General features: G+C 41.5%; 1 protein-coding gene across 1 annotated transcript in view; it reads right to left on the bottom strand.

Moving 5' to 3' along the window:
* Window positions 1-19,787, bottom strand: part of COX16 (cytochrome c oxidase assembly factor COX16) — a 52,635-nt gene extending 32,848 nt beyond the window's left edge. Inside the window, exons 1-2 of the mRNA XM_082485207.1 lie at window positions 19,696-19,787; window positions 3,356-3,433 (exon numbers count right to left, since the gene is read on the bottom strand). Coding sequence (XP_082341333.1) covers window positions 3,356-3,433; window positions 19,696-19,755 — 138 coding nt within the window. The 5' untranslated portion in view covers window positions 19,756-19,787. The remainder of the gene's footprint in view (window positions 1-3,355; window positions 3,434-19,695) is intronic.
* Between the last annotated feature and the right edge of the window lie 778 nt (window positions 19,788-20,565).

Raw genomic sequence — 20,565 nt, 5'->3', positions numbered from 1 at the left:
GCAAGAAGCAAGACAAAGAAATGGCCTAGTTTTCCATTTGAGAATAAAGGTGTTTGGAACAATGCCTATACAAACCTACTCATTTCTTCTCCATTAATTCCACATGATCTTCCCGTAAGCATACCTGGTTTTCTTGAACCAATTTTGATTTGCATAAATTCTTCCCAGAAAAGAAACAATTACCTAACCTAATGATTTCTCCATTAATGGACATTTTGGCAACAATAGATAACGGAGAAATCCTTGATTAGTTTCAGGAGAATTCCAACTAGCATAAACAGGCATTTACATCAATAAGAGTCTCAGCGTAAGTTCACTTTAAACACAGAACATTCAGTGTGCTGAGGGAATATGAATGATCTAGGTATCCTGAGTAAATTAAGTTGTACCCAAGATGTTTTTTCCCTTTTGCAAGAGATGGGCATATACAAAGCCCTGATTTCCAAAGGCTACTAAATGGATAAAATATCCATTGTTGAGATGCTAATAGCCCCTCTTCAGCTGCAGCTTTAGGCTCTGTCTCTCTGTCCTACACATCGGCTGAGCTTCAGCCCAAGATCCCAAGCCATGGCCCAAACAAACAAGAGTAGAGAATTCCTTTTGCAGCCCCTTCCCAGCCCCATGCCAGCTACAGCTCTAGGCTCTGTCTCTTTCCCAGCCCTAATCCTAGCCCCAGCCCAATACATCACCACCAAACCATACTCCCTCAAAAGTCCAAACCACCATTTTTTCTTGAATTTTATTTCCTTTATCAAGGAACAGTCTTCAAAAACCAGTTTGACAGCAATAACATAGGCATTATCACTAACAGCTTTGTCTCATTAAGCCACAAGAACACAAAGAGAAAGTGGCAATTAACGCCTTATTCACTGAAACACAGGCACTAGTTCAACTATTACACTTCCTTCAAAACATCGCTCTCAACTGAGAACTTGCCTACTAATGTGGTTTCCCTCTCAGCACAATGAGAATGGTTAGATTGAAAAGGGAAAAGGACAAATACTTTTGAAGGGAAGGGATCATAGTTCAGCATTTGAAATGTAGTAGAGATATACCACAAAAGGACTGTCGAAGTTCTGTCTATCTAGCAGTTGAATTAGTAAGAAAACAAGCTTAGGAGTCACGCTTACAAAAGGGGGCAGACTATAGTTTGCACATCCTTAAAACATGATCAAAAAAGATAGGCACTCTGGTATTACAAATCTTAGCCTACTTTTGAAGGGGCTGCTTAACTTTTTGCAACCTCCATTTTTTCAGCCGTGAAATGGAAATAATAATCCTGCCTTTTCTGGCAGTAAGGCTATGAAGCTTAATTAATTTAAATTCTGTGAAAGTCTTTTGAGCTCCTTGTATGAAAAGCATTATGTCATTAAACTTTGTTATTATTTCAAAGGAGCAACTGTAACAAAATAATCCTATTTATTTTATTACCTATTGTAATTTGCATATAACTGCCCAACCCCCCAAAAGGAGAGCTCATCCCTGTTCTGATAAAGACTTACGCTAGTCAGTGTATTATATGAGAAAAGCATATTCTACTCCAACACAAAAACATTTTAAACAGTGACAAATTAAACTGATATTATGACCATTAGCATTTTTAATAGTGTTTATAAATTACTTAGATTAATGTTCTTTTCCTGAGTTTCATGTACATTTTAAACTAGGTTTGTTTCTCTTTATCAATTAAAATGCATTCTAATCTCTTTTACTGACTTATTTAATGAATTAGAATGGTTCTTAACTCTATTTTTATGGACATAAACCCAGAAATTAATGGAAAACATTGCTTTGATTTCTCTGCCTACAAGTGAGCCCAAAGTTGGTGTGCTAGTTCTCAGCCAATACTGCATTGTTCTTTATTTACATTTCATCTATTCCTAAATAAAATCGTAATGAAAAGAAAAAGAAAACACCAAAGAGGTGCTGGAGCCTTAACTAATACCGGTTAGAGCAGAATCCAGATGTCCTCTTTTAGCTTTTCAGAGCTTAAGTACTCCAGGATGTAGTAGCTTCCCCTCAGAGCTTTCACGTACTACTGTCTAATTCAATGATCCTTCCCTTGATTACAAATGCTGGGACAAGGAGCCCCATGGATCTGAATGAACACAACTACTACCAGCTTGTTTTCCTGGGCTGCGGTCACAGTGCAGATCATGGAGGTCAAATGTAATCGCTGAGCATGAATCTGACCAAAAAACTGACAGAAACACAATAGGCAAATTTTTGCCCCTGTTGTGATTGCTATCTGGTTGGAGAAAACCTTAAAGGCTCCAAGTGGTCCTAAAAGTCCAGGACTGATAGAAAATAACTACCCAGAAGACAGCACGGGAAAAAGATTTGTAAGATTACTCTCCTCTGTTTCTGGGCTATGTCAAATATGGGACTGAGCAGGAGTGGATCACATGGTGCTTCAACAGCCGCAGCTAGGTATGCAACGCAAGGAACAATGAGGAAGGATTAAAGTAATTTAGATGGCCCATAACAAGAGTCTAAGACAAACAAGTAGAAAGACCACAGTAGAAAGCCACTTTGTCTAGAGTCTTACATAAAGATTTTTTATATAAAATGCCAAATAGTCTTTAAAAAAGCTTCATGATACCTGCAAATCAGCAGCACTGAGATCAGAAAGTCTGCGTTGCAATGGCAGACCTGCATATCACAAAGTTAGGGAAAGCAATCCAACATTACTTTCTGCTGAACTGACACGCTCCTTTCAGATTGCTTCATATACAATTTGGAACTAGTGTTACACTTGGAGGTGTAAGTAGCACTAGTAAGCAAGCTATTCCCCTCATTCACAAGGTTTTGTTTAAAGAAAGTCTTCTTCCATATAGCAAGTTCTGACATACTGAGTAAAAACTAACTCCTGTTTCCTTCACAAAGCTTAAAGAACATGATGTAGCACAATGTTAACAGTATCTGCTTATTTCACTTAACTCAAAGCCAAGCCCCAAAAAACATCTAATGTTATATACTCAATGCCAAGTATTGTTTGAAAACAGAACCTTTTAAAGTATCAGTTTTCTTAGTCTAAATCAGACACAATTTCTTTGTAATAATCTCCTTCTAGCTGTGCTTCTTTCTCAGGATTCAGAATTGCCACTTATAATCAGATAAAGGAACAAAATTTTTCTATTATTTATGTTGATCTGTTCCATAGATGATGAAAGGAATTTACCATGTCAGCCCTTTTATTGTTTTCTATACTACTCACTGCTTAAGCGCCTCAGCTGTAGCCCAGGGCCCAGTGGCGAAAGGCAAATCCCCAATACCAGTAATTTGCTTGTCCTAGCAATCTTTTAGAAGACAGCACATACACAAAATGAAATTAAAAGAAAACCACTCCAACTACCTTGCCGTGTAGCTTGTGGACATCGTATCTTATTTGAGCAAATTCACGGAGTCCAAAAGATCCTCCAACAAGATATAGCTGAAAAACAACAAAATGAAAACAGACGTGTTAGGACTATTAAAAAAAAAAAAAGGGACACTTTGCATACTGACTGTCGTGGTTTGGCCTCAGCCAGCAACAAGGAACCACGCAGCCGCTCGCTCAACTCCCACAGCCGTGGGAAAAATCGGCAGAAAAAGGCAAAACTCGTGAGTTGAAATAGTGTAATTTAACAGAACAGCCAAAGGGAAGAAGGAAGAAAAATAGTAACACCGATAAAGGAGTATAAGAACGCGATTACAGTACCGCCGCGCGGCGCACCGACCCAACCCGCAGCCCACCCCCGAGTGGCGACTGTCCCCCCCCCCGAGTGGCGACTGTCCCTCCCCAGCCCTGGCCCGGGCTAGCGCCTCTTACAGCCCGGGCATGGGTCAGGTGGTATGGAATGCCTGCCGCCCCTGCCGGCTCCTTGGGAAAATTAACCCCATCCTGGAACCAGGACATTGACCCAATTCATTTACCAAAGGACCCTACTGTTCTTCCAATAGAAAGACCAGGAACTGAAGAAAATAATCAATTGGAAGACATGTATAGGAGAAGAAGGAGCGTATGTACAGTCGGAACATTCTTCCACATCTGGGCCTGGATTTCACAAATTTCATCTTCCATACAAAGACAGCTGCTTCATAAGTCACATTTTCTACGGACTTCTTGTCCTCTTACCCCTTCTTCTCCCTCCTCATATGATTTCCTGACGTAACTGCAGCAAAGGAACCTTTACCTCACTGCTACAGGATTTATTTTCATCATTTTCAAACTTTGTGGGGAAGTAACAATGCCATGTTGACTTACTCTGATGTCTGTGGGCAAGAGATCTAATTAAGCTTCTGAACGGAGCAGCCAGTTGGAGCTGTGTTTCAATGATACAAAGGCTAAGGAATCATACCCAGCACATCTGCACTTGTATTATTGCCTCCTTAGTTGCCTTGCAATTCCCTCCACACCCGTGAAGCTTATAAGAATAATAACAGGAGAAATGGGGGGGAAAATACTTCATATCCACATAAAGAAATCATTAAATTATTCTTTCTTTTGACAGAGGGATATCATAAAACTGCCTATTTATTTTTACTATTAAAATTAGACAGAGCATCCAAAAGATCAAGTATTGTTAACAAACACCATTAAGGACTTGAAAATTAGCTTAGAAATCTAGCTACTCTCTGGAAGAATCAGGCCTATTGCTCCTGCTCTGACCTGACAGACTCCATCTGCTGTTCTCTGTTAAGGCAGACGCACAGGAGCCCAAAAGGCTTCACATCTAGAGATGCACACCTACGGAAGGTGGAAGTATGTGGAAGCTCTTAGGACCTGAGTGAAAAAAACCCAAAACAATCAAACCCAAACCCCACCAAATTTTATCACACCGCACTGCTGTTACAGTCCTTCATTACAGGCTGCTGCTGCATTGGTAACTGTTTTCTACAGGATGCTGACTGATTTCTTGCAACATACCAGGTTTGCGGCAATGGCCTGTTGTCCAAGAATTGTTATAATTATGCTGCACGGGTAGTCAAAACGTATGTTCTTTCCAAAAAGTATGCTATCCAAAGTTCAGGTCACTGAGACCACAAAGCCATACTCATTCAATTTCAAGGAGTTCGTCTAAAAGTTGCAGGACTACGTGACTTCCCATCAAGCAGGAAAAACTACTCACAATGATGTGGACGCACTCCCCATACACACTTAGATGCAGGTAAGTTACAGACTGGTACACAGGAACTAATACGCTCTGTTCACAGAACAGGGAACCCTTCACCAATAGCCAGGAGTTAAAGGCTCCAGAGTCTTTTTCTGCCCTGGCCCCTTCAGATAAGCCTAAGAATCTAGCTGATAATTAGAAACAAATAGATCACAATTTTGTGATGCGAACATCCAGTTGCTAAGTCACAGAACTCTGATTCCAGAAAGCCAATCAGAAAATCATCATATGGCAGCAACTTAACTTTCAGTGACTAGAAATTTGACCTACCAAGAAACTGGATGGCACCAGACTTGTATCAGAACTGTTCAAGGAATTAATGATGCTCTTGCAAATACCGGATCATCAAAATACATAATAGAAAAAAAAGGTATACGTAGAAAGGGAAAAAAAGTCTTCCTTGTGTATTTTGGTAAGAAAGAATAATAAGAAACAGAAAATAAAGTTTTCAAAATGGTTAAAAAGAACATGAACATTATTCAAAATTTATTTAATCAAAGCAGAAGATTTGTCATTATGGTAACACATAATGCTGAAAGTCTGAAGGATCAGACTATAATTGAATTTTAATATGGTTGACACCTCAGCACAAATTTTCATTAGTTGATCTTCTTTAACTCCTACCAAGTATTATGTTAATTAACAGCCAATGAGTTAACTTAACAAACTTCAAGTCTTAATGAACAGAAATCAGAAGTGCTATAGACAAGTTTATGGCTGTTACAAACCACATCTTATTGCCTTTATGCATATTAGTATGTTGTCAAAGAGTGACTATGGCAGAGCAAAAGCAACTCACTAGAAACGGTTCAGCAGACAGTTGTTAAACCAGGCAGAAAGTAGCAATTACTTGTGACATCAATTAAAATTTAGTTTGCCCAACAACAAACAAACATGAAGTATATACCGCTACAAGATGCAATATGAACAAGTGGAAGACCTTTAACTGGCCTGTTCCTCAGAACCCAACATTTATTTAACATAATGAAAAGGTACACCGTGGCTTACAAAGCCATGCTCCAAAACAAAAAAAGAAATATTACATTCTTTAGCTTTGATCATGTAAAGCTATGTAATGTACACTGTAACTATGGGAAATCAAGTAGAAAGTTGTTGCAAGAAATGTCATATGCTACTCATTTTGTCTCATCACATCCTATCACTTGTTTGACAGCAACCATGTTGGGATGAAGCGCTGGAACAGGGGTCCAAGAAAGTTGGTTAATATTCAAGGATCACCCACTCCAAGCTCAGGAGCGATGCATCCCTACAAAGAGGAAGGCAGGCAGAAAAGCCAGGCCTGCATGGATGAACAAGGAGCTCCTGGACATGACCAAAAGGAAAAAGGAGGCCTATAGGGAGTGGAAACAGGGGCGGGTAGCTTGGGAGGTGTACAGAGGAATACTTCGAGCAGCCAGGGATCGGGTTACACAAGCTAAAGCCCAGATAGAACTAAATCTGGCCAGGGACATTAAGACAAACAAAAACTCTTCTTTAGTACATCGGCGAGAAAAGAAAGACTAGGGAAACTGTGGCCCCTCTCCAGAAGGAAATGCAAGAGCTGGTTACCCGGGACAGTGACAGAGCTGAGGTACTCAATGACTTTTTTGCCTCAGCCCTCACTGGCAAGGACTGCAACCACACTGCCCATGACACAGAATGCAAAGGCGAGGATTGGGAAAATGGAGAACCAACCACTGTAGGTGAAGATTAAGTGTGAGACCACCTGAGGAATCTGAAGGTGCACAGGTCCATGGGACCTGATGACGTACATCCGCAAGTCCTGAGGGAACTGGCAGATGAAGTCGCTAAGCCACTAGCTATCATATTTGAGAAGTCGTGCCAGTCTGGCGAGGTTCCTGCCAACTGGAAAAGGGGAAACATAACTCCTGTTTTCAAAAAGGGAAATAAGGAAGACCCAGGGAACTACAGGCCAGTCAGTCTCGCCTCTGTGTCTGGCAAGATCATGGAGCGGATCCTCCTGGAAACTCTGCTGAGGCACATAGAAAACAAGGAGGTGACTGGTAACAGCCAGCATGGCTTCACCAAAGGCAAGTCATGCCTGACAAATCTGGTGGCCTTCTATGAAGGGGTTACAGCAGCAGTGGACAAGGGAAGAGCAACTGATGTCATCTACCTGGACTTGTGCAAAGCGTTTGACACTGTCCCACACGATATCCTGGTCTCTAAATTGAACAGACATGGATTCAACAAATGGACCACTCGGTGGATAAAGAACTGGCTGGACGGTCGCACTCAAAGAGTTGCGGTCAACGGCTCGTTGTCCAAGAGGAGAGCAGTGATGAGTGGCGTTCCTCAAGGGTCGGTACTGGGACCTGGACTGTTCAACGTCTTTGTCAGTGACATGGACAGTGGGGTTCAGTGCACCCTCAGCAAGTTTGCCAATGATACCAAGCTGTTTGGTGAGACAGACACCCTGGAGGGGAGGGATGCCATCCAGAGGGACCTGGACAGGCTGCAGAGGTGGGCCCAAGCCAACCTCATGCAGTTCAACAAGGCCAAGTGCAAGGTGCTGCACCTGAGTCAGGGCAATCCCAAGCACAAATACAGGCTCGGCGGGGAATGGCTGGAGAGCAGCCCTGAGGAGAAGGACCTGGGGGTCCTGATTGACGAGAAGCTCAACATGAGCCAGCAGTGTGCGATCGCAGCCCAGAAGGCCAACCGTATCCTGGGCTGCATCAAAAGAAGTGCGGCCAGCAGGTCAAAGGAGGTGATTCTGCCCCTCTACTCCACTCTCGTGAGACCCACCTGGACTACTGCATCCAGCTCTGGAGTCCCCAACATAAGAAGGACAGGGACCTGCTGGAGCACGTCCAGAGGAGAACTACGGGGATGATCCGAGGGCTGGAGCACCTCTCCTATGAGGAGAGGCTGAAAGAGTTGGGGCTGTTCAGCCTGGAGAAGGCAAGGCTCCGGGGAGATCTTATTGCAGCCTTCCAGTACCTAAAGGGGGCCTACAGGAGAGCTGGGGAAGGACTTTTTACTAGGGCACGTAGCGATAGGACGAGGGGAAATGGCTTTAAACTAGAAGAGGGCAGGTTCAGATTGAACATTAGGAAGAAGTTTTTCACTTTGAGGGTGGTAAAGCACTGGAACAGGTTGCCCAGAGAGGCTGTTGAGGCCCCATCCCTGAAGGTGTTCAAGGCCAGGCTGACATGGCCTTGGGCAACCTGGTCTAGTGGGAGGTGTCCCTGCCTATGGCAGGGGTGTTGGAACTCGATGATCTTCAAGGTTCTTTCCAACTTAAACCATTCTATGAGTCTATGATTCTACGTATTATACAGGGCATTTTACATTTGCAGTTATACATGTGATAAAGAAGTTGACAAACACACCTTTCAGTTCCTTTAGACAGGTTTTGGCCTGAGACTGTAATTTTACTCACATTACCTTTATACTACAAAAGGGAAAAAAACACACTTGGTTTCTGACGTACTTTTGCTCTTCTTACAGCATAAACATCGTAACTAGCCTGGCAAATAGACACATTTTGTTTATCAGGCATTACCAGTATAGTTGCCTTTATGCTTCCAATACTGCAATGGTTGATTTATCTTACAATGAAACATCAGTTAGGCTGCGTCAGAGCGAAAGCACATTGATGCTGTAAGAAATTACAAATGCCACTGAAATATTACACAGTGTAATGCTGGAAGGTTAGGATTAAGATTAAATAATTTTCAAAAGCACAGAATACACAGAAAAATATAAATAATATGTTTACAAGTTTACTTGACCAATGTTCTAAAGAACATGATAACTAAGACTTCATTGCCAAACCAGACCAGAATCAGTCATGTTCAGCGCTTATTTAATCAACTGACAACATGTCAATACAGTTAGCTGACAGCCCTGAGCATGAATTGCCTTCATCTACACAAGCCAGAGCAGCAACGGACAGCTATTCAGGCAATTAGATTTTTGAAAACTGTGTTCAAAAGCCAATAAAAGGAGGTATAAATGAATTTATGCAACTCTAATAGCATTAAAGGTAGCAAAGGACTCAGTGACTGACAATGCATTGAGTAGGAATATTAGTTTTAGGTTAAGTGTTTCCGTTCTCTTTTTTGCATTATGAGGGAAGCTGTCCTCACTACCTTCATTTACATTCACCGTACTTAAAGAGAAGAATGCATACGTACAAACAACAACGAAACATGAAGTCAAATAATTAAAAGTGGGATAAGATTCAAGTTAAAAATTTCAGCAACGTTACCAGCTTGTTGGCTTTGCATATTCTGCATGTCTCACATAAATTTCTAGTTTCCTAATTTGTAAAATAGAGGTAATCTCTACATCCTTTGCAAAATAGTCTTCCATTAAAAAAGCACTACCGTGGACAAATTTGCTCAATTCAAGCCAAGGGCAACGGCTAAGTCCAGCATGTTCCATCCACTAGTCCAGACATAAAAGAGATAGTAAAAGCTATTCAGGATGTCATATAAATAAAAAGTTAGGTTGGCAACATTCTAATGAAGTCAGGCTCAAGTTCACTCTCCAGTTAACTGAAAGAGGAAGAGTAATGCCACATACAATGAAAATTAAGATATATTTTTCTTCATTCCAAATTTAGAATCATACTGATACTTAACTTACACCATAAAATGTTAAGACATTGGCATCTGAAGAGTACTCAAGCTGGAAAGCTCAAATATACCTGCATTCTTTTATTGTGAGGGAATTATTCATTTCATATGCTGCAGAACGTGGATCAAAAAATGTTTTTATGTAGTGAACATCATCTGTCTAGTCACTTGAATGCATTGAGCAGACTGATGAAATAACTTCTCACTTCCTCCTTTACACCTAAAGTTTACCTTAAGAAGGCAAAAATCATAAAACATACTAGTTAGCCAGCACTTAACGCCAAAGGAAACAGCTTAACAGCATAGCTAGCACAACCTCCCATTAAAGATCTCATATTGGATTATTCCTTTACGTTTCACTGAGTACACAAAAAAAAAAAAAACAACCACAAAAACCAACCCACCCTACAATGTTGTAATGCAATTATGCATGCATGGAAGACTTGCATGTTCCAAAACAAAATGAAAGATAGGATGTGACATAAGAGCACCATCTGTCACATACACTCAGCAACCTCAATAAGTGTTTTATGTAAAAAAATGACATAAAATTCTCTTTAATAACATTCTTCTAAAAATTCTATTTGTTCACTTCTCCACCGGGAAGTATGTTATGCAATCAGTTATGGATGGCATCAGACTGATCCCTTGAACCGCATCTTCGGATAGGAAATACTTGCATTTGTCACCAACTACAGTGGGATGGTCACTGAGGACTTGGGACTCACAGCAGATCCCTACTTTTTCAGTTTGCCGCATAATCTAAAGGAGCTATCTTCGGTTCCTTGGGTTAACAAAATAGCAAGAAACTAGTTCTCCGACAGCACCAGCAATTTGCCATATTACAGGTGCCCCTGTTGTTAGAGAAAGCCATTAACGCTATAGTACCAATTGTGAAAGCTGGATTACAAAACTACATTTGCCATAAATCCCTAAATTAACCAAATCACAATATTTGGTGCTGGCAACACAGATCATGCAGTAGTGGAAAACGTTACAATACGTATCACTAGAGAAGGAACGTGACAATTTTCTAACTTCTTCTTCAAGACTGCTGCAGCAAAACCCTCCAGCTGTTCATCAGGAGCTTTAGAACTAGAACTGTCATGTGAATGATTTTATTTTAGTTTGCAGTGATCACAGTAAAACGGGGTTCGGTGTTTCCTTTTTAAAGAACTGTCGTATGTGCAGTGCAAGACTGGTGAAAGATGGCAATTTGACAGCCCAGAAGACTGAAGTCTCTTTTTTGTTCCCTAAATAAAGTAGCAGGGCAAACTGCCAGTCCCAAAAAAGACCCAGGCAAGTCATCTTAACCTGAAGCGCCCCCCTCTGCCAGCTCTAACTCTCAAGAGTTTATTTCCCGCAGCCACTCCAGCACTTGGCTCTAACGCTAAGACTGCTGAGAAGAGAGAAAAACAGTGCAAAGTCTTCTCGGAAACTTACTAAATCTTCTCCTCACCCTCGATGGGAGAAGAAGAGGATCTACCTTTTCTTCTTGTCAGATCAGAGGCCTGCTTTGGGGGAAAACAAAAACCCAAACTATACATCCTTTAGTAGTTATTTCATTCAAAAGCACAACAAAGTAAGAGAATGCACTGACTTGATACTTATGCTAGAATCCACAAATTGCAGAAACACTGAACTGCATTACATTCAAAAAGGATTAAATATGCCAGTAGATGACCACATGGATACCATGCTGGCAACCCGGGACAGCAGCTGGTATAAACTGGAGCCTATCGTAACTGACTGAGAAAGCAGAAAGAGTGCAGTTTTCACAGCATGTAGAACTCTATGCAGAGTATTAAACTTGACCCAAGGTATCAGGCTAACTGGCTCAATATAGAGTATGTTCAAAGCAGTGATTCTGAGGACTGAATGAATGGCTACAGGACAAAGTACAAAGTACAACAAAAACCGTTCATATCCTTTCAATACTACTATTCTATGTCTTAAGAAGAAAACAAAACCTTTGGTTATAAAATGACCATTTCATAACAGATTGGAAAGCACAGAAAATGCATTTAATAGAAACCAATCTAAGAACAATGCAGAAGAGACAGAAACCCATATGTTCCCATATGAGCATTATCAAAAAAGGGCATTTTCAGCCACAGAATTGTCATTTTGCATTACATACGTTGCTTAGGCTGGTCAGATGACAAGGGAATTTCACTCAGCAGCTGCAGCTGTTTGAAATGCGAATCTCCCAGGGTGGTCAAGCTGTACTTTCTGAACACCACCTTCTTTTTCTTCAGAAGCCTCTAAAAGCCAAAATTTCGACCCCTTATCAAAATTATCATTCCCATTACTCAAAGGTTCAAACTAGGCAACGTACACTACAATGAGAAACTGTTAATATCTCGCTGCAACCCAGTGTTCTTGTGATGTGTTAGGCCCAGCTCAAACCAGCAATAAACTGAAACATACAGTAAAGAACATAAAAAAAAAAAAACACTACTAGTCAAGTAATACTTCTCTATTGACAACACTGGACAGGGGACAAAGATGAAATGTACTATAAAGTAAATATTAAATTTTACATCTTTACCTTCACCTCCCCTTTAAGAAGATAGAGACTTAGAGCAGGACTAAATACACAAAGCAAAAACAGGCAAGTCTGTACTTAGGTTCCTGTTCTGAGGCTCAACACAGAACCTTAGTTCCCCTGAGTGCCAAATTCATCCCTTCTAACAGCATTAAACAATGCAAATACACGCTTTATGATTTAAAATGAAACAGAGGGGAAATCTGGAGTACTAAAGAGTGCCTATTTGTTTCTCTAACTTTGATCTGGAAAAGAGTACTCAAAGATTAAGAATCAAAAGAAAAGTTTAAGGTGTTGACTCAATAGATGACCTCAGAAATTCTAAGGCCTGAAAGGTGAAAGTCAGCTAATTCAGACTGCTCAAACTGGAGTCCACAGAAGCCCATTCAGCTTGAACACGCTGGCTTCTGCTCCGACACAAACAGTTCCAGGGGGTAGTTTTGCCTGGAACAGCTCCACACTCCACTGTGGATTCAAACACAGACAGATGAACAGGAGATGCAAAGCAGAAGTGCAGCACAAGTTGAAGACATATCTCATCATAAGCTTAGAGATCCAATATTTATAATACAAGTCACTGAACCATAAAAGCAACGCTCTGTGATTTGCTGATTGGAAGCAATCATTTTAAAATTTAAAAACCAGTTTTGTATTTATTGCTTTTCTAGGCTACAAATGTAATACTTGTGACTTTTAGAGGCAATCACAATTCATCTACAAATATTAGAAGTCAGAATTCTCTTCTCGTGGGTAAATATTAACTTTTATTCATCTCTCAAAAGCATATTAACATTTAAATCAACTGTTCTGCATATGTCAAATTTTATTGTAAAGTTAAATGAAGTAATAGATATTAATAAAAGTCTTGCAATTCAGTATTATAAATTGTTCAAGGCAATAATATGAATGATGTTACCAATAATACTGACGTATCTAAAAGTGAAAAATGCTGATCGTAGTAATCTTTTTTCAAATATCAGAAGATAATATAATAACTTTCTACACAGACACTGATGGCAACAATAGATCTCAGAAATGTGATTACTCCTGAGAAGAATTTTACATATTTCTCAGCATTCGTATCATCTTTTACGGGCAGACCCTCCAGAATCTGTGGGAAAAAGTATGCCTTGTATTCAGCTTATCCTGGGACTCAGAATTCAGCAGCTTTTTATGAAATAAATTAGGAATGTTGCATTTAAATAAACCTTTGGAAACTTAATTAAATACATTTAAATGATAAAAACATAGTTTCCCTACCCATTAACCCTGTAAAACTTTCACTTTCAGTGACTCACAGCACAATAAAATACCATTTCCCAATATTTGCAAAACATTTCTGAGCATCAGTCAGGGCTTCCAGAGGACTCTGACTTCAGCAGTGAACAAAACTAATCCACAGACATCTAATTTCATGTCCTGATGTCTGGGAAAGGTTTTTTGTTTTGCTTTGTTTGTCAAAAAGCTTGAGAGACAACCGGTTCACTAACAAGGGCCTGAGATGCCACTGAGCTCCCCTCTAATGGTGCCCAGAAGCACTGACCACATTGCTACAGCATTGTTAGGGACTCTCTCTAATCTGACCTTTCTTCTTGTCCTGTACATGACATGCATTCTTGGCGTCTCTTGACATAGTGTTTATCAAAGTAAACTTGCATTGTTCAAGGCAGCAATGTAGATGGCATTGTAGTACAGTCAATGTGCATAACCACTGATGGAAATAGATTTTAGAAACATGTTAATTCACAGAAAAATCTTTCACTGTCCCAAGTTACCCCATCGTCTCTTTTGTCAACACTAGGCACAGCACATAAAACACCACCAAGATCCAGAAGGAGAAGCAAAGTACTTGTAAAAGTACAGTCATTACAGGATGAAGGAAAAAAAAACAAAAACAAAAACAAACCCAGAAAAATTAAAAGAAATTAAAATCTACAGCTATAGATACGGAGATTGTTGCAACATACTGCAAATTTGAAACTTGCAGCACTACATATATAGCGCAATATACTTATTTTAAGTATGCAATAAAAATCACCACATGAGATACAGACCACATTTTCTGTCTGCTAAGATGCCACTTCAGATCCCCAGAATTTCATTTTGCCCTTGTAACATGCTGACAGCAGAACTGGAACTGCATCTCTGCATCTATACTCTCTAAGTTGCAAAATGAATGTATGAAGGATCCTTATCTAGAATTGGACAGAGACAAAACCACAAACACAAGTTTTGGAAAGTGGTGTAAGCATATGAAATAATGTTTTTTTTTTAACATGTGTTTTAAAACTGTTATTGCTTTGCAATTTTGAAATCCAAATAGGTTTCCTCAACAATCTAGAATCACCATTTAGACTTGTCTGAAAAAACTACTTCCAGCAACCTTCAAACATTCTTACCACACTACAGAAGTAGCCTTACATGTTCAGTGTCTCATAAGAAAGGTATGACACTGGATCCACTAGCTGTAATATCACAGAGTTCTCTCAAGATCTTACGGAAGCATCCCAGCAGCAACAGAACATTGACAGCCACAGGATGATAAAGCAGCAGCGACTGAAGCTCTTTTTCTGTAACAGTACCAAGTATCCTAAAGATTTGGAAGTTAAGCTTTGTGTGATAAGGAAAGAGTTCCCATTATCATGATAGGAAGTGGAGATGTCAACGTAGCTGGTAAAGATGTTTAAGTTACCACAGAGGTGGCACTGCCCTCTATCGTAACAGCAGATTTTACAGATACATTTGTAAGCTCAGTGGAGTTCATCCCAACATCTACACAGATGTTACCATCTTTACCAGTGCTTTAGGACTACTTACACTGTAGCGCTCAAGCTGTTAAGACATTCCATGCCAGGTTACATCACTCTCTTCTGCATGCTTACTGTTTTACACCATGCAGAAGTATCCTATCTGCAAAGTTTACAGAGTTAAAGGAAACATTCACAAATCAAGGCTTCCTGCAGGTTTAATTCCTACCCCCTACACTCTTGTTGGTGCTCAAAAAGAAACACTCTTATCTTCTGAGAAAGTATGACTGAAAACTGATTTACACCTTACTCTGAAAGCTGTTGCCAGTTTGAGATTTAAAGATCAACCAAGAAAATTCCTTCTGCACTGAAATCTTCTAACAGCCACAAGCCCAAAAGAACAAAGAAAAAAAGATCAAAATAATTTACACTAAAAAGTAAGAAGTATTAAATATATGTATGTGTGCGTGCAGGTGTATAATGAGACACTCACCTGTCTTTGAATTATGATCTCTTTAACTTTGGAGCCTTTAAAAAAAGGGGCACAGGGGTTTTTCATTCAAATTGCGGTGTAAGAAGGGAAGATATGAAAGGCATTTGATTTTTTTTTTTTTTTTATAAAAAAAGCAAATATGGTACAGATTAAAAGTCCAGCAGTATTGGAGAACAAAGTTCTGTACTTGTCTAGTGAAAAAATGATGTACAGGATGCAAGAATGTAACAGAAACCTTTGGTTTCAGTATTATCAACAAATTCAGCAGAATTTAAAGGGTTACAGAGGCATGCTCCTGATTCTGTGCATAGATTCAGTGTCTTTTTTGCTGTAATTGATCTTTTAGCACAATTCTGTTCAGCTTCAGAGATGCTTTCAGAGTTCAATAGACAGCGGGGGAACTGACAAGAATTGCATGAATTTTCCTTTTTCCTACTCCTTGGGAAGCCTTTGGGCAGCAACATAGAAACATTCTGAAGTATACACAGGGGAGAATAATTTTAAGGCAGGGAGACATAAAACCCTGGAAAGAAATATAATAGAATATTTCTCTACATAATATTGTGACTGGAGGAAAGAGCTTTGCAGTTAACAGAAATGGAATGAAATTAGGCAGTACAAAGCCAAAGAAACCAGTCTCAGAAATTTCTGCTATGACCTATGGCAAATCACGCAAAAACACTAGGAGGGCCAAAACAACAATCACAGCGCTACCTTGGACTGGGAAGCTGAAGTCCTACCTCCAGCACTGAAGCAGAACTGAGAAAATCTACACCACTGCTCCCAGATGGTTGTTTAACCTCTCCTTAAAAGCTTTAAGTATGTATCATGAGTGCCCTATCCTAACAGAGAGTACTATTTTCCTAACATCTGATCTAAAGCTCATTTATTTTGGTACTTATTTCCCAAGCTATGAAAAGCAATCACCACTCTCAATATATGACGTACAGAACTTTTCAGAATTTTCTAAAATAAAATAAGTCAATTTCCTTTAAGCATTCCCTAATGGTGGAATGTCTGCTGTATCTTTTGCATTGCTCTCCTCTAGACTTTACACTTTGTCTTCATCATCTCTACAATGGTACCACAAAGCCGGAAAATTACTCCAGCTGAGGACTTTGAGTAGACTGATAGAGTCCTTTTCCATGTTTTACTTTACTTTTGACAAGTTTCTGTGTCTTATAATGACATTTCTGGGTTTTTTTGCAGTATTACAGCCACATTATTTCTGCAGGACCTACCCTGCCCAAGATACCTTTCAATACAGAAGGCATCTAATAACTGCATTTTATAGTATTTTTTCAATCCTTTGAGAACACCAATGATAAGAAGCAAATCTTTGCCATACTTTCTCTAATGTGCAATTCTCACAGGGAAGGCAATGTAGAAAGCTCGATCAAAGTCAAGACCTTTGGTACCAGTTATATCTCCTCACCTACTATATCAGTTAATCTATGAAATGTGAAATCTGATATATTTATTCTTGAAAAGGTATGGTGACTTTTTTCTCCACCAAGTCACCACCTCTAAGTACCATACTGGGTTTGTGTGGCCAGGTTTTGGCAGCGAAGAAGCTACAGGGATGGCTTCTGTAGGAAGCTGCTAGAAGCTTCCCCCATGTGCAACAGAGCCAACGCCAGCCAGCTCCAAGAGGGACGCACTGCTGGCCAAGGCCGAGCCCATCAGAGATGGTGGTAGCACCTCTGCAGTAACACAGTTAAGAAGAGGAAAAAGTTACTGCGCAACAGCAATTGCAGTCGGAGAAAGGAGCGAGAATATGGGAGAGAAACAACTCTGCAGATGCCAACATCAGTGAAGAAGGAGGGGAGGAGGTGCTCTAGGCACTGAAGCAGAGATTCGCTTGCAGCCCATGGCAAAGACCATGGTGAGGCAGGCTGACCCCCTGCAGCTCATCAAGGTCCACAGTGGAGCACATATCCATCTGCAGCCCTTGGACGACCCCATGCCAAAGCAGGTGGATGCTCAAAGAAGGCTGTGACCCTATGGGAAGCAGGCTCCTGGCAGGACCTGTGGCCCTGTGGAGAGAAGAGCACGCACTGGAGCAGGTTTGCTGGTAGGACTTGTCACCCTGTGGGGGACCCACATTGGAGCAGTCTGTTCCTGAGGGACTGCATCCCGTGGAAGGGACCCACACTGGAGCAGTTTGTGAAGAACTGCAGCCTGTGGGAGGGACTCACGTTGGAGAAGTTTGTGGAGAATTGTCTCCCGTGGGAGGGACCCCATGCTGGAGCAGGGGAAGAGTGTGAGGAGACGTCCCCCTGAGGAGAAAGGAGCAGCAGAGAATGTGTGATGAACTGACCACAACCCCCATTCCCCATTCTCCTGCACCACTCGGGGGGAGGAGGTAGAGAAAACTGGGACTGAAGCTGAGCCTGGGAAGAAGGGAGGGGTGTGGGGAAGGTGTTTTAAGATTTGGGTTTTATTTCTCATTATCCTCCTCTGATATGATTGCCAATAAATTAAACTAATTTTTCCCCAAGCCAAGTCTGTTTTGCCCATGACAGTAATTGGCGAATGACTTCTCCTTGTCCTTATCTCAACCCACGAGTCTTTTATTATATTCTCTCTCCCCTGCCCAGCTGAGGAGGGGAGTGATAGAGCGGCTTTGGTGGGCACCTGGCGCCCAGCCAGGGTCAACCCACCACAAGTATCTATAATTTAATCATGTAACATTTTCCCCAAAGCTTTTATGGAGTTAAAATTGAGTCCTAAACTTCCTGGGTCCCCCTCAATTTGCAAGAGAAGTTGCAAACCTCAAATAATTACATACAGAATAGGACTGTGACCTAAAACTATATCCAACCTTAAACATCTAAGAAAAGTGTTATTAAACTAAACATTAACGTCAGAGCACTCAAAAAAATGACACAAGAAATTAGAAAGCAAAACAAATTCAGTCTAAGCATGAAAGCATCAAAGTTCTGGACAGCCTTTCAGATGTACATGCATGCAGCAGCATATCTAAACAGCTGTAACGGTATGCTTGATCACTTTATGAAAAGTGTTACATGAGACAATTGCCTGCAACATCAGGGAGTGGAGTTGCTGATGTGAGTGATAAATACAGTTGTGGCATTATCACACTAGTTTGTCAGGTTTTTTAATATCTGTTTTTATTTCTTACAAATGTCTTCAATGTTTTGAGAAAAGATACTTCAGTGTATTCAAATGCATAAATGTTTGTACTTAAAGTCCTCTGTATTGTCACTTTAAAATAAACGGCCTTAAACTTTTTTAACTCTAACAAGTGTCCCTGTCCTTCTTTGGACCACTCAATTTTTCTGAGACATGCTGCTGAAGATACGAGGAGGATGACACTAATTTCTCTAGTAGTATTAAAAAAATATTGGAATTATCCTTTGCTCTACTCTTTATCTGCCTAAAAAATTGCCTACTTTTTCTAAACCAATTGAAAAATGAGACGTGAATTGCATAAAGAGAAAACACACTGTCCTGGCTTTTGCCTTCCTTCCTGAGTTTTTATCTACAAGTGTATCCGAGTTGTTTATTTTTTCCTATAATGCGTGCAGGTACTTCGGATAGACGAGTGCAATCTATTATGCTGTTCGTCCCACAATATTGTTTTATTCCTTTGACTTTATTGATCCTTTTCTAATCTGACTACTCTAAATAGCTATACCTCATCTATCACTTTGAGCAGAACTGTAATTATAACCTATCACCTCATTTCACTCAAATTCTTTCCGTCTATTTAGACATACAAATTCTCAGACCAACACCACCAGTGCGGTTTAAAGTCAGACAAAGCCACAAGCATTGTTCTAAAGAAAAAAAAAAAAAAAAAAAACAAAAAAAAAACAAAAAAAAACCAACCCAAACAAACACACCACCAATATGCATTTTTCTCGCCTTTTAGTTAGGACTACCTTTAGGAACATGCTTCACAACCATCTCCCTGTCCTCCAGAGGCCGCCGCTAAACCTGCAGCCTGCTCCCGTCCCGTCCGTCCGTCCCCTTCCCAGCTCTGCCCTCCCCTCCCCGCCGTTCCCACACCGCTCCCCCAGAGGGGCAGAAGGACCCTCCACCACCTCAGTCAATCCCCCCTCCCTACCACCATAAACCCACCTGCCGGTGCCCCCCCCCCCCTCCCCGCGCTGCTCACCAACAGGGGGACCCCGAAGGTCATCGTGCGGCCCCTCCACACCTTGCGGAGCCGCTCCATCCCCCTTCCCTCCCCGCAGGCCGCGGGCGGTGCTCCCCCGCCTCCGGCCCGGCCTCCCCACTTCCGGCGGGGCGCGGGTCCGCCCGCCACAGCGGCCCGGTCCGGCCGCGGAAACGCAGCCGGGAACGAAGGGTTCCGCTGCGGCATTGGGCCCCGCGCTGCCTCCCGCGCTGCCGCGGGGTGTTTGGCCGAAGGAGGTGGCTGGGGGGGGAGCGGGGCTCGCCGCCGTGCCAGACCGGTCTGTGAGCGGTGTCATCCACCCACACTGCCTTTCCTGAAGAGAAATGTTGGTTGGGGAGCACGGCCCCCTGCCTGCTACACCAGTGGCAGCTAAGGCGCAGCTATGGGGTCTTGTATCGCTCCCGCTGTGTCTATGGGACGGAAAGGACAGGGGCTGCAGCCACGCTGTCACCTGCACAGGTGTGCAGCTAGGATTTAAGGCCAGCAGGTGCCATTAACAATATGTGTGTGCTAAGAGGGGAACTGAAGCTTAAAATGATCTGGCTCCACGGCTGCCAGACCTGAGCTGTCCTGAAGCCCCCCCTGAGGTTTCTACCACATTTCTTTTCATCTGACACCTATGGCATGTGGAATGAAATGTCCCCACCCATTATTCGTAGAATCACAGAATGGTTTAGACCAGGTTGCTCAAAGCCCCATCCAGCCTGGCCTTGAACACCTCCAGGGATGGGGCCTCCACAGCATCCCTGGGCAACCTGTTCCAGTGCCTCAGAGTAAAGAATTTCTTCCTATTATCTAATCTAAATCAACCCTCTCTCAGTTTAAAACTGTTGCCCCTTGTCCTATCAC

The sequence above is a fragment of the Vanellus vanellus genome, assembly GCF_965231255.1.
Source record: "Vanellus vanellus genome assembly, chromosome: 6".
Classification (NCBI taxonomy): domain Eukaryota; kingdom Metazoa; phylum Chordata; class Aves; order Charadriiformes; family Charadriidae; genus Vanellus; species Vanellus vanellus.
Note: the sequence above shows the minus strand (reverse complement) of the source record. Positions and strands in the feature narration are given on the sequence as shown.